This window comes from Nycticebus coucang, chromosome 17 (assembly GCF_027406575.1).
Source record: "Nycticebus coucang isolate mNycCou1 chromosome 17, mNycCou1.pri, whole genome shotgun sequence".
NCBI classification, from domain to species: Eukaryota; Metazoa; Chordata; class Mammalia; order Primates; family Lorisidae; genus Nycticebus; species Nycticebus coucang.
The window spans coordinates 59,486,874-59,502,000 of record NC_069796.1 but is presented as its reverse complement, the minus strand read 5'-3'; the positions used below and the strand labels follow the sequence as shown (position 1 = coordinate 59,502,000).

General features: G+C 38.3%; 1 protein-coding gene across 2 annotated transcripts in view; it reads left to right on the top strand.

The window, feature by feature from the left end:
• Window positions 1-13,747, top strand: part of SOX30 (SRY-box transcription factor 30) — a 41,991-nt gene extending 28,244 nt beyond the window's left edge. Inside the window, exon 5 of one of the 2 annotated variants that reach the window (XM_053566776.1) lies at window positions 13,209-13,747. In XM_053566776.1, coding sequence (XP_053422751.1) covers window positions 13,209-13,590 — 382 coding nt within the window. In that variant the 3' untranslated portion in view covers window positions 13,591-13,747. The remainder of the gene's footprint in view (window positions 1-13,208) is intronic. The other variant, XM_053566777.1, reaches the window with a different exon arrangement.
• The last annotated feature ends 1,380 nt before the right edge of the window (window positions 13,748-15,127 follow it).

The window sequence follows — 15,127 nt, the reverse complement described above, 5'->3', positions numbered from 1 at the left end:
TAGGCCCCCCAACCCATTTGGAAACCATTTCATGGGGTATTGAGTCTTCAATAGGGTCTTACTTTAGATAGCCCTAGATAAAATAATGTTGCTATGTTCTCATCTAAAAATTCTTCCTAAAAGGATCCAACTGTTTCCAAATAAGTTTCCAGAACAAAACTTTATGAATATAATAGAATCGAATGACTAAAACAATAAGTGAGGGGAAGTTCCATTTCCCAGATGGCAGCATAAGGAGCTCCATGGATCCACTCTCTAGCAAACAAGTGTAAGTGATGAAAACCATTTTATAAAACCAATCACTTAAAGTCTCTCGAAATTAGCATATAATAAAGAAACATTTATGTAGGAGAACCTCCTAAAAATTAAGAATATTTCAAAACAAGAATCTTTGACACTTGAGCCATTATACACTTCACCCACTACCCCCACCCCCAGTGCAGATTGATAGAAGCCCCATGCTGAGAGGTGTGGCCAAGAAGATAGGGCTGTCTCCCCTTAGCTTAGTGATTTTCAACCAGTGTGCCCTGGTATGCTATGAAAGGATTTTAGGTGTGCCACAGAGATTTTTAAAAGATCATTAATTAAATTATTTTCAGAAGAAATTCAAAGTACCATAAGTATATTCTTTTTTTAACATTTTTTTGATCAACACAATTTAAGTGTGCTGCAGAAGTTTAACTATAGGTTCAAGTGTGCTGTGAAATAAAAAGGGTTGAAAAACACTGCCTTAGCTTCTAATCAAAGGGTGTATTAATAGTATCTCATAGGGAGGACCAGCATTTCTCATCTCCTTCAGTTTAAAAGATTAAGTTGATGGTGAATATGACTAAGAGGTTGGGGGATTTTTTTTTCCACTGGGCCCCTGATTCTAGGATAATAACTCCAAAGATGACAGGGAGAGATTTTTGAGACTCCTATCACCTTTGCCCAAGATTACTTGTAGGACAGACGTTCTATGCAGAGAGAGGCAGGCTGAGAAGGCTGGAGGTTTTGCCAAGGAGAGAGTTCTTCCCAAATGAACTTGACTTTATTTGAAACAGAATGTGGGGGAGTTCAAGCCTAAAGGCTCTCTTGAAAACAATAGAGATATTTTGGTGGTAAGCAAATGAAAGGAGTCCCGTGGCTCCTCCTAATTAAGAGCAACAGGCTAACCATTGGCCCCCTAGTTCACCAAAGAAACTAGGGAAACAACCAAGAAGAGCCACTTGGGGTCAGAAAAACCCCTACCCTTGCCTGAATTTAATTGGATCAGGCTACAAAACAGTTTGTGCCCCAGGGCATTGTGGAAAGCAATAAAGCAATTACCTAGGAATTAGTGGGGCTTAAAGGTTTGATCTGACGTTAAATGATGAAGATGGCTTACCAGAAAGATCAGATAAAAAAAAAAAAATCAAAAAGAGTCCTGCTAGAACCAAAATCATCCCATGAAGACTATGTTAATGTCCATATCTATGCCCTCTAAAGAGTGATACTTAGTCTATCCTGGCCTGGCATGGTGGCTCACACATGTACTCCTAGCCTCTGGGAGGCTGAGGTGGGTGGCTTTTTGAGCTCAGGAGTTCAAGACCAGCCTGAGCAAGAGCAAGACCCCATCCCTAAAAATAACAGGGTATTGCAGTGGGGGCCTGTATTCCCAGCTACTTGGGAGGCTGAGGCAGGAAAATCACTTGAGCCCAAGAGTTTGAGGTTGCTGTGAACTGTGATGGCATGACATTCTACCGAAGGTGACAGAGTGAGACTCTATCAAAAAAAAAAAAGTGTATTATGGGCCAGGCAAGGTAGCTCATGTATTGCACTCTGGGAGGCCAAGGAAGGAGGATCCTTTGAGCTCAGAAGTTGAAGACCAGCCTGAGCCAGAGCCAGAGCTAGACCCTGTCTTTACTAAAAATAGAAAAATTATCCAGGTGTTATGGCAGGCACCTGTAGTCCCAGCTACACAGGAGGCTAATGCAAGAGGATCACTTGAGCCCAAAAATTTGAGGTTGCTGTGAGCTAACATAATGCCACAGTATTCTACCCAGGGCAACAGAGTGAGACTATCTCTCTCTCTCTCTCACACACACACACACACACACACACACACACACACACACACACACACAGAAAAAGAGAGAGAGAAATAGTCTATCCTAGTCAGTAAAGAAATAAGAGAACAACAATAAAGGCAAGCCTTAGAGAGAGAGGGAATCATCCATATTTGTCACAATATATTACCCAAAATGTTTGGTTTTCAACAAAAAATTATGAGACAAGCAAAGAAACAGGGAAGTATGATTCGTATACAGAAAAAAAGGGAGGGCAACAGAAACTGCTTGTGAGAGAGCCCAGATATTGTATTTGACAGAGATTTCAAAGCTTTTTAAAATATTATCAGACAGCTAAAGGAAATCATGCTCAAAGAAGTAAGGGAAAGTCTAATGATGAAAGTTTCATCATATAGAGAATGTTAATAAAGTTAAAAAAAATTATAAAAAGAACCAAATAGAAATTCTGAACTTGAACGGAATAACCAAAATGAAAAATTCACTTGGGAGGCCCCTGTGGCTCAGTCGGTAAGGCGCCAGCCCCAACCCGAGGGTGGCGGGTTCAAACCGGGCCCTGGCCGAACTGCAACAAAAAAATAGCCGGGTGTTGTGGGCGCCTGTAGTCCCAGCTACTCGAGAGGCTGAGGCAAGAGAATTGCTTAAGCCCAGGAGTTGGAGGTTGCTGTGAGCTGTGTGATGCCACGGCACTCTACCGAGGGCCATAAAGTGAAACTCTGTCTCTACAAAAAAAAAAAACAAATAAAAAAAAAAAAAAGAAAAATTCACTAGACGGGCTCAGTAGAATTCCACTATTAGAAGAAAATATCAGTAAGCTTGAAGATACATATAATAGGTTTTATGCAATCTGAGGAACAGAGAGAAAAAAGAATGAAGAAAATTAGAGCCTCAGAACCATTTCAAAACAGAGCCACCATTAAGCACACCAATGTATGCATAAAATGAGTACCAGAGGAGAGAAGAGAGAGAAAGGACCATAAAAAATATTTGAAGAAATAATAGCTGTAAAATCCCCAAATTTGTTGAAAAACATAAATCTGCACATCCAAAAAGTTCAATGAATTCCAGTACAAAGAGATATGCACATAGACACATCATAGTAAAATGCTAAAAAGATAAATAAAGCAACAAGAGAAAAAGGAATCATTATATGCAGTGGAATCCCAATAAAATTAACAACTGCCTTCTCATCTGAAATGATGGAAGCTAGAATACATATACAAAATGCTGAAAGAATCCATCCACCAAGATCATCTTATATCCACTGAAGCTATCTTTTAAAAATGAAGGCAAAACAAAGACATTCTCAGATTATCAAAAACTGAAACTATTTGTGGCTAGCACTGCATTATAAGAACTATTAAAGGAAGTTATTTAGGCTAAAAGTAAGTTGACCCCTAATGGTAATTGGCACTCAAAGAAAGAGCACCAGTAAAAATAAATGTGTAATCATAAAGGACAGTATAAATCTACATTTCTTCTCAACAGAAGCACAAGATGCTATTTCAAAAAACACGACAACTAAAAGAATAAAGGAAATTAGGAGGAATATCTCACCAAATAGAATATACTAATAAGGAGATAAAAATAAAAAAAGAATCACATACAAATCCTCAAGCTGCAAATTTCAATAACTTCTTGTACAATTTACCAATGGCACATTGAAATAGTGTTACCAGTTTCCAACGTACTTACACACATCCTCACTGTCCCTCTTGATAGACCTTACAGGTTGGCAGAACAAGCAATATTGTACTTATTTTATATAAGAAAGATCCAAGGATCAGAATTATTTCACTTTGCCAGGTTTGTATGTGGTACAGTAGAACTAGTGTCAAGTAGTGTGGCACAGTAGTCAGGACAGTAAGTTCTAGAGTCAGATCGCCTGATTATTTTCTACCACTTACTATTATATCACTTTGAACAAGTTACTTAACCTCTTCAAGACTCTGTTGCCTCACCTATAAAAGTGGACATATTAATATTTATATTATCTATCTCATAGGGTTCTTCTGAGGAATAATTGAGATACCAGATATACTCTGTAGCTGATAACTAGAAAATATAGTAAATGTTTATTTCATGTTGTCTTAAATTATTGTTCTGATTGTTCTAATTGATGCCTTTCCCACTATACTTTGATGCATTTATAGTTACTCATTTTCAACCATGTAACCTTCTAGGATTACTTTCATCTTTTTTTTTTTTTAAGTATAAATTTGCATTTTCTTTTTTTTTTTTTTTTTTTTATTGTTGGTGATTCATTGAGGGTACAATAAGCCAGTTACACTGATTGCAATTGTTAGGTAAAGTCCCTCTTGCAATCATGTCTTCCCCCATAAAATGTGACACACACTAAGGCCCCACCCTCCTCCCTCCATCCCTCTTTCTGCTTCCCCCCCCATAAACTTAATTGTCATTAATTGTCCTCATATCAAGATTGAGTACATAGGATTCATGCTTCTCCATTTTTGTGATGCTTTACTAAGAATAATGTCTTCCACTTCCATCCAGGTTAATACGAAGGATGTAAAGTCTCCATTTTTTTTAATGGCTGGATAGTATTCCATGGTATACATATACCACAGCTTGTTAATCCATTCCTGGGTTGGTGGGCATTTAGGCTGTTTCCACATTTTGGCAATGGTAAATTGAGCTGCCATAAACAGTCTAGTACAAGTGTCTTTATGATAAAAGGATTTTTTTCCTTCTGGGTAGATGCCCAGTAATGGGATTGCAGGATCGAATGGGAGGTCTAGGTTGAGTGCTTTGAGGTTTCTCCATACTTCCTTCCAGAAAGGTTGTACTAGTTTGCAGTCCCACCAGCAGTGTAAAAGTGTTCCCTTCTCTCCACATCCACGCCAGCATCTGCAGTTTTGAGATTTTGTGATGTGGGCCATTCTCACTGGGGTTAGATGATATCTCAGGGTTGTTTTGATTTGCATTTCTCTAATATATAGAGATAATGAACATTTTTTCATGTGTTTGTTAGCCATTCCTCTGTCGTCTTTAGAGAAAGTTCTATTCATGTCTCTTGCCCATTGATATAAGGGATTGTTGGCTTTTTTCATGTGGATTAATTTGAGTTCTCTATAGATCCTGGTTATCAAGCTTTTGTCTGATTGAAAATATGCAAATATCCTTTCCCATTGTGTAGGTTGTCTCTTTGCTTTGGTTATTGTCTCCTTAGCTGTGCAGAAGCTTTTCAGTTTAATGAAGTCCCATTTGTTTATTTTTGTTGTTGTTGCCATTGTCATGGCAGTCTTCTTCATGAAGTCTTCCCCCAGGCCAATATCTTCCAGTGTTTTTCCTATGCTTTCTTTGAGGATTTTTATTGTTTCATGCCTTAAATTTAAGTCCTTTATCCATCTTGAATCAATTTTTGTGAGTGGGGAAAGGTGTGGGTCCAGTTTCAGTCTTTTACATGTAGACATCCAGTTCTCCCAACACCATTTATTGAATAGGGAGTCTTTCCCCCAAGGTAAGTTCTTGTTTGGTTTATCAAAGATTAGGTGGTTGTAAGATGTTAGTTTCATTTCTTGGTGTTCAATTCGATTCCAAGTGTCTATGTCTCTGTTTTTGTGCCAGTACCATGCTGTCTTGAGCACTATGGCTTTGTAGTACAGACTAAAATCTGGTATGCTGATGCCCCCAGCTTTATTTTTGTTACTAAGAACTGCCTTAGCTATACGGGGTTTTTTCCGGTTCCATACAAAACGCAGAATCATTTTTTCCAAATCTTGAAAGTACGATGTAGGTACTTTGATAGGAATGGCATTGAATAGGTAGATTGCTTTGGGAAGTATAGACATTTTAACAATGTTGATTCTTCCCATCCATGAGCATGGTATGTTCTTCCATTTGCTAATATCCTCTGCTATTTCCTTTCTGAGGATTTCATAGTTTTCTTTATACAGGTCCTTCACCTCCTTTACTAGGTATATTCCTAGGTATTTCATTTTCTTTGAAACTATGGTGAAGGGAGTTGTGTCCTTAATTAGCTTCTCATCTTGACTGTTATTGGTGTATACAAAGGCTACTGACTTGTGGACATTGATTTTATATCCTAAAACATTACTGTATTTTCTGATGACTTCTAGGAGTCTTGTGGTTGACTCTTTGGGGTTCTCTAAGTATAAGATCATGTCGTCAGCAAAGAGGGAGAGTTTGACCTCCTCTGCTCCCATTTGGATTCCCTTTATTTCCTTGTCTTGCCTAATTGTATTGGCTAGAACTTCCAGCACTACGTTGAGTAGTAAAGGTGACAGAGGACAACCTTGTCTGGTTCCAGTTCTAAGAGGAAAAGCTTTCAGTTTTACTCCATTCAGTAAAATATTGGCTGTGGGTTTGTCATAGATAGCTTCAATCAGTTTTAGAAATGTGCCACCTATGCCTATACTCTTCAGTGTTCTAATTAGAAAAGGATGCTGGATTTTATCAAATGCTTTTTCTGCATCTATTGAGAGGATCATGTGATCTTTATTTTTGCCTCTGTTAATATGGTGGATAACGTTTATGGACTTGCGTATGTTAAACCAGCCTTGCATCCCTGGGATGAAGCCTACTTGATCATGATGAATGACTTTTTTGATGATAAGCTGTAATCTATTGGCTAGGATTTTGTTGAGAATTTTTCCATCTATATTCATGAGTGAGATTGGTCTGAAATTCTCCTTTTTGCTTGGGTCTTTTCCTGGTTTTGGTATCAGGGTGATGTTTGCTTCATAGAATGTGTTGGGGAAGATTCCTTCTTCCTCAATTTTTTGGAATAATTTCTGCAGTACAGGAATAAGCTCTTCCTTGAAGGTTTGATAGAATTCTGGAGTGAAGCCATCTGGACCAGGGCATTTTTTGGTTGGAAGCTTTTTTATTGTTTCTTTCATCTCAGTGCTTGAAATTGGTCTGTTCAGGAGGTCTATTTCTTCCTGGCTAAGTCTAGGTAGAGGGTGTGATTCCAAATATTGATCCATTTCCTTCACATTGTCAAATTTCTGGGCATAGAGTTTCTGGTAGTATTCAGAGATGATCTCTTGTATCTCTGTGGGATCAGTTGTTATTTCCCCTTTATCGTTTCTGATTGAGGTTATTAGAGATTTTACTTTTCTATTTCTAGTTAGTCTGGCCAATGGTTTATCTATTTTATTTATTTTTTCAAAAAACCAACTCCTTGTTTCATTAATTTTCTGAATGATCCTTTTGTTTTCAATTTCATTGATCTCTGATTTGATTTTGGATATTTCTTTTCTTCTACTGGGTTTAGGCTTAGATTGTTCTTCTTTTTCCAATTCCATAAGATCTCTTGTGAGATTGTTGATGTGCTCTCTTTCTGTTTTTTGAATGTAGGCATCTAAAGCGATGAATTTTCCTCTCAAAACTGCTTTTGCAGTATCCCACAGGTTTTGGTAGCTTGTGTCTTCATTGTTGTTATGCTCAAGGAAGTTAATGATTTCCTGTTTTATTTCTTCCTTCACCCATCTGTTATTCAACAGAAGATTGTTTAATTTCCATGCCTTTGGGTGGGGTTGAGCATTTTTGTTAGAGTTGAGTTCCATCTTTAGTGCCTTATGGTCTGAAAAGATACAAGGTAAAATTTCAATTCTTTTGATTCTGTTGATATTTGTTTTGTGTCCCAGGATATGATCAATTTTGGAGAATGTTCCATGGGGTGATGAGAAGAATGTATATTCTTTATCTTTGGGGTGGAGTGTTCTATATACGTCTATCAAGCATAGTTGGTCTAGGGTCTCATTTAAATCTCTTACATCTTTGTTTAATTTCTGTTTAGAGGATCTGTCCAGCTCTGTAAGAGGTGTGTTAAAGTCCCCTGTTATGATGGTATTATCAGATATCATATTGCTCAGACTGAGTAAGGTCTGCTTCAAGAATCTGGGAGCATTTAAATTGGGTGCATAAATATTTAGAATGGAAATGTCTTCTTGTTGTAGTTTTCCCTTGACCAATATAAAGTGACCATCTTTGTCTTTTTTGACTTTAGTTGCTTTAAATCCACATGTATCTGAAAATAAGATTGCAACTCCTCTTTTCTTCTGAATTCCATTTGCCTGAAAAATTGTCTTCCAACCCTTGACTCGGAGCTTTAATTTGTCTTTTGAAGCCAGGTGTGTTTCATGCAGACAGCAAATGGATGGCTTGTGTTTTTTAATCCAGTCAGCCAATCTATGTCTCTTCAGTGGGGAATTCAAGCCATTAACATTTATTGAGATAATGGATAAGTGTGGTAGTATTCTATTCGTCTTATTTGGTGAGAGTCCATTGCTTAGTTTTATCTTTTGCATCAGTGTGGAGGTTAGGTTCTGTCCTTTGATTTCTGAGTTCTTACTTTGCTGCTGATCCATTGTGGTGGTCAGTGTGCAGAACAGGTTGAAGTATTTCCTGTAGAGCTGGTCTTGTTGTGGCGAATTTCCTCAATGTTTGTATATCCGTAAATGATTTGATTTCTCCATCAATTTTGAAGCTTAGCTTAGCAGGGTACAGAATTCTGGGCTGAAAATTGTTCTGTTTAAGTAGATTAAAGGTAGATGACCATTGTCTTCTTGCTTGGAAAGTTTCATTAGAGAAGTCTGTGGTAACTCTGATGGATTTGCCCCTGTAGGTCAACTGGCGCTTACTCCTGGCAGCTTGCAGAATCTTTTCTTTTGTCTTGACTTTGGACAGGTTCATCACAATGTGTCTTGGAGAAGCTCGGTTAGAGTTGAGGCGACCCGGGGTCCGATATCCCTCTGAAAGCAGTGTGTCAGAATCTTTGGTGATGTTTGGGAAATTTTCTTTTATAATATTCTCTAGTATGGCTTCCATTCCTCTGGGGCATTCTTCTTCCCCTTCTGGAATTCCTATAACTCGAATGTTGGAACGCTTCATAAAGTCCCATAATTCTGACAGTGAACGTTCTGCTTTCTCTCTCTTCTTTTCTGCCTCTTTTACTGTCTGAGTTATCTCAAGAACTTTGTCTTCTACCTCTGAAATTCTTTCTTCTGCATGGTCTAACCTGTTGCTGATACTTTCCATTGCATCTTTAAGTTCCCTAATTGACTGTTTCAGTTCCTTCAGGTCTGCTATATCCTTTTTATATTCTTCATATCGTTCATCTCTTATTTGATTCTGTTTTTGGATTTCCTTTTGGTTATTTTCCACTTTATTAGCAATTTCCTTCATTGTTTCCATCATTTCTTTCATTGTTTTCAACATGTGTATTCTAAATTCCCTTTCTGTCATTCCTAACATTTCTATACTGGTGGAATCATCTGCAGTAGCTACCTCATGGTCCCTTGGTGGCGTTGTTCTAGACTGGTTCTTCATGTTGCCTGGAGTTTTCTGCTGATTCTTCCTCATGAGTGATTTCTTTTATCTGTTTGCTTGCCCTAATTTTCCTTTCACTTCCTCTTGCTCTTTAAGTTCTTGTGCCTGTGGACTAAAGGTTACAGGACCAGAAGGGTGAGAAGGTTGAAGAGCAAAAAAAAAGGGGATGAAAGAAAGGAGGACCGAGTGATAAGAAAAAAAGAAAGATAGAGAAAGGAGAGGGGGTGGGTATAAGGAATATTGACAAAAAGAAGAGAGGCACAGAAAGAGGGAGACAGGGCAATATAGGTGTACAGTAGGGTACTTTGACACAACCTTAAAAAACCCCACCTTCTGGGGGTGCCCAGTTGCGTGGTTCCCTTGAGGTCAGCAGCTCTTTGCTAACCTGATCAGACACAGTACCCCACCTCCCCCAAGTAGAGAGGAACGACAAAAATGCTATAAATCAAACCAAAAGAAGCAAACAGAAAACTTTACAGGGATAAAATTGGGTGAAAAACCAAATTATATCGGTAGAAACACTAGCAAAAATGAAGTTGAAGTTATTAAAAAAAGCAGCAATGGGAAATTATAATTAAACTAGGAAAATTGAGAAAGAAAAAGGGATCTGTGTGGAAAAGATTGAAATTAAAAAAACAAAAGAATATCAGCAACGTCAAAATAAACAAACAAAAAAAACAACCAAGCAAAAAAAAGAAAGAAAAAAATACACAACCAAAAACAAAGCAGTTTGTATATGTTATTGAATATTGTCTGGGCAACACGTGGTCTTCTGGGGTATGAGATGTTAGTCACAGTTCAGATACGACTGGAGGCTGCTGATTACTCAAACCCCAGCAGGTAGACACCCTGAATCTCTCTTCAGCCTACTTAAAAGGCACTTCGAACTTGTAAACTTGTTGAGCAGAAGCTTTCCCAGCTTTCTTGCTGGAATTGCTGCTGAAGTGGCTATCCACTTACTCAGTGTGCCAAAACCGGTCTCACTCTGCCCCTGAGGGTTAGGGCTGCAAGGCGTCTCAGACCCCACCCTTAGGCTACTTGGTTGCTGGGTTACCAGCTCCCACCCGTTTCTAGCTCTGCGACCCTGAGGGCGGAGCTTGCCGGGGCAGATCGCTGGCAATGGATCCGTGTGACCCACCGCCAAACACTATTAGCTCCGTCTGGCTCAGCGGCTCAGACTGGGGCCCTAGACAACGGCCAAAGTTCTCGCACTCCCGCTCAGGCCTTCCCCAAGGCAGTTCAACTCAGTGCCAAGTCCAAGGACATCAAAACAGTTCACAGGTAAGGCCTTTCTGGTTTGCAGTCTTGCTGCTACTGAACTTACAGTTGTGGGCGGGTTTAGACGGATTGAACACACGCGACCACTTGCCGGTTTTCCACGGATTTAGTCCTCCTCTTGGGGTCCAGAAGACTCTCGCTGACTCCCTGTATCCTCATAGGAGTGATGATAGGCAGTTCTCACCAGCCAGAGACGCCTGGAGTCCTATCTCCCCAGACTCACGGTGCCCAGATGCAAGGAAGCTGTTACTCGGCTGCCATCTTGCTCCGCCTTCCAGGATTACTTTCATCTTAATCTTTTTGTTCTCTGAATATTAACACTAACTTGTCTTTACCATACAATAAAGTCATGCTGATGCTGGTATTATAGAATTTAGTACATGTCTAGTATGTGCCTAGATTTTATATCCTTTTAAAAAAATTCTCTACCAAGCCTTGCATGGTATGTCACCCTTGAAAAAGATAGCTTCTAGGTGAATTATTTCTAGCTGAAGTGAACTTTGTGGAGAGGGTAAATTTGATATCTCTTTTGAAGTATGTGCTGAATTCAATGGATGAAGAGACCTGGAGGTGGAGAAGCTATATTAGCAAAGTCATGGTAACTAAAAACATAGCATACTCAGGACGCATGTATTAAATTTAAAAAGCCTTAGGCCTGGCATGGTGGCTCATGCCTGTAATGCTAGCATTTTGGGAACTTGAGGAGAGAAGATCACTTAAGCCCAGAAATTTGAGAATTTGAGACCAGCCCAGGCAACACAGTAAGATCTATCTCAAAAAAAAAAAAGGGGGGGGGGCATGAAATGAAATGAAAGATGTCAAGTTGTCATGAGTTGTTGGTGAGTGTGGGCAATATGCTTATGTCATCTGTCACTAGATGGAGTCCATGAGCCTAGGGAACTCTTGGTTGGACTTCAACCATACCTCTGTGCCTTTTGTTTGTTTGTTTGTTTGTTTGTTTGTTTGTTTGTGTGTTTTATGAGAAAGAGTCTCACTCTGTTGCCCTGAGTAGTAGAGTGTCTTGGCATCATAGCTCACAGCAACCTCAAACTCTGGGACCTTTGAAAGGAAGAATAATACTTTAAAAAAAAATTGGTAAGTAGGTTTCAGTAGCAGTATTTTTGAGGTTTCAGTTTTTTTAAGTTGTAATATTATTATTTTATTTATTTAATTTTTTTGAGAATCTCATTCTGTTGCCTAGGCTAGAGTGCTGTGGTGTCAGCCTAGCTCACAGCAACGTCAAACTCCTGGGTTCAAGCAATCCTCCTGCCTCAGCCTCCCAAGTAGCTGGGACTGTAGATGCCTGCCACAGCGCCTGGCTAATTTTTTTTTTCTTATTTTTAGTAGAGACAGAGTCTTGCTCTTGATCATGCTGGTCTCAAATTCTAGGCTCAAGCAATCCTCCTGTCTCTGCCTCCCAGAAGGCTAGGAGTATAGGCGTGAGCTACCATACTCTGCTTTATTTTTATTTTATTTTATTTATTTATTTATGTAAAGACAAAGTCTAACTCTGTCACCTTGGTAGAGTGTTGTGGCATCATAGGTCACAGCAACCTCAAACTCGTGGGCTCAACGATCCTCTTGTCTCACCCTCCCAAGTAACTGGGACTACAGGTGCCCACTACAACACCAGCTAGTATTTCTGTTTTTAGTAGAAGCAGGGTCTCGCTCTTGCTCAGGCTTGTCTCCAACTCCTGAACTCATGTAATCCATCCGCTTCAGCCTCCTAGAGTGGCAGGACTATGGGTGTGAGCCACTATGCCCAGCCATTTATTTTTCAAGTAATGGTCTTACTATGTGGCCTTGAATTCCTAGGCTCAAGTCATCTTCCTACCTGAGCCACCCAAGCTGGGATCACAGGCCCAAAGCACTGCACTCTGCAAATGGCAAACTTTTTGGATTTGCCTTTTTAAAAACTATCAGTTTGTAAAACTGCAAAATTCTTTTTAACTCTTCCTGTACCCCCAAAATAATTTTAAAACCACATTTTAATCAATCCTAAATCTTTCTGGTAGTAAGAATGTTTTAAATTTAATTTACTTTATTATTGAATGTCAATTAAAAAATTAAGTTGTTATCCTCTGATCCAAAGCCCCAATATCCAGAAAATCTTGATTTCAACCCACTTATACATTTTCTCCCCATGAACTTCCTTTCAAATACCAGTAAGAACAGGCATTGCATTGTTTACTAAGTGTCGATTCTTAGCATAAGATAACACAATACGTGCATTTCTAAAACCTTACATGGTATGAGGTATCATGAGGAAAAGGCTGGGATAAGCAATTTTTCTTCATCAACGTTGTCAAAAGGTACGAACCTTGAGGCTAATAACAGATAATAATAGTGCTGGTGAGTATTTCAGTCGCAAGCTTCCTTTGCTTTTTATTTTGGGTGGAGATGGGCAGTGAGAAAACAGCAAATGAATACATGAAGTGGTTGCATAAAGGATCTTGGGAACTTCCCAGGCCTCAAGGAGGATGCAGTTAACTTGCTCAATTAGTCTGTATGCAAGGCAATATGTGAACAAGGTATGATCTAATTCCTTTTTTGTGTCTTTCTATGCAGCACATGCCCCTATAGTCGGCCTCCCTTTGGCTATGGAAATTTTCCAAGTTCAATGCCAGAATGTCTTGGTTATTATGAAGACAGGTACCAAAAACATGAGGCTATGTTTTCAGCTTTAAATAGAGACTATCCTTTTAGAGACTACCCAGATGAACGTACACACAGCGAAGACTCTCGGAGTTGTGAGAGCATGGATGGGACCTCTTATTATAACAGTCATGGCCACAGTGGGGAAGAATACCTAAACCCCATGCCTCAGCTGGACATTGGAGCCTTGGAGAATGTCTTCACAGCCCCAACATCAACTCCCTCTAGTATCCAGCAAGTCAATGTCACTGACAGTGATGAGGAGGAAGAAGAAAAAGTGCTCAGGAATTTATAATTTTAAACAAATATGCACAGAAAATAAACATTTCTTAAAATATATTCTGGGTCAGTTGGTGTGAGAGAAAAGCCTAGAATACTTTGCTGAGAGTTTTCAGCCTTGATTTGAGCAGTCAAAACCAAATGCAATTTATGTCTTCATAAAGTTTTGATTAAAGTCCTGAGTTTCATCATAGGAATATTTAAGATATGAAGTAGTTTATTTTTATTGCCGAGATTTGCATCAAAATGTATTATCATTACTTTATCTTGGAAAATATTGAAGGCTCAATTGTAGGTGAAGGGAAAGAGAGTATATATCTGGATAAGTGTGGTTTGTATTTTATCTCAAGATACGTTTATTTCTCTTAAATGAATTTTTGGCATTTATGTAATATGGATGTTGTCAGTTTTTATGTAACATTTTGAAAATATTTTGGTAGCATTTGTAGTACTGTGACTCAGTGACTAAATTTAGTTCACACTAACAATCAATTATAAGTTGCAAATGTGTTTTAATGGCACCTGGGTAATTCCTTCAGATAAATTTAGTCATTTCTGTTTCTAAACATTTTTATCATCATTTTTGAATTTTTTCCCATTTGGTATGCATTTGTTCTATTTTTGTTATAATTAAATAAACATAGATAAAATTGTTCTTGTTGGATGTTTTCTGTTTGGGAGATAGAAATAAGCAAAATGAATATTATTGATGGTGTTTTCCACTACATATATATATATATATATATATATATATATATATATATATAAAATATATATGCATATTTTACCTAATAGCCTCTGGAATTGTGCATATCCTTTTAGCTTACACGAAACTTAAAAATGTGTTAAATAGATGAGCATGAACTCTAATGCCATTTCCAATTTTTTATATACATGTACATGTAACTTCGTTCTTCCAGAGTTGGTTCAAGCAGAGGTCTTGAAAACCAGGGATTTGTTTAAGACCATGTGGAATTTATTTAATTCACAATGAACAGAAGAACCCTACTTGTGATGTAACCTCTTGGTAAGTGCCCATTTACAGATAGAGAAGACCTTTTTATAATAGTATCAGCACCACCAGTGTTAGTTTGGATCATGGTAAAAGACAGATCTACAAGGAACAACAAACTCCAATATACTTTTCCCTTGATCTGTATAATTTATGCAAATTGAGATCCTGCTATTTAAAACTGTGTGGAAATTGTGTATGGAAATCTGTTCTAAAGCTTCCAGTTTCTTCCTTTACTAAACCTGTATTTGTTTCTTAAAGGTTGTTAATGTGATAACATTTCATCATCCCTCTACTTACTGTAAGCAGCATTTCCTCTCCCATATCCTCTCCCAATAAAAATTTTGTTTTCCTATTTTATATTTTTTATTATTATACACAGTACCATTGGATGTAGTTAAGGAGAAAACTTGAATTTCTTGGTGATAGTAAGCAAATACTATTTCACTTCACCTCTGAACTAAAGAAACATTTGGTTGTCCACGCATTTACATGAAAGAGGAATGTATACAAATTTGACCCATTTTACCCCATCTCATTT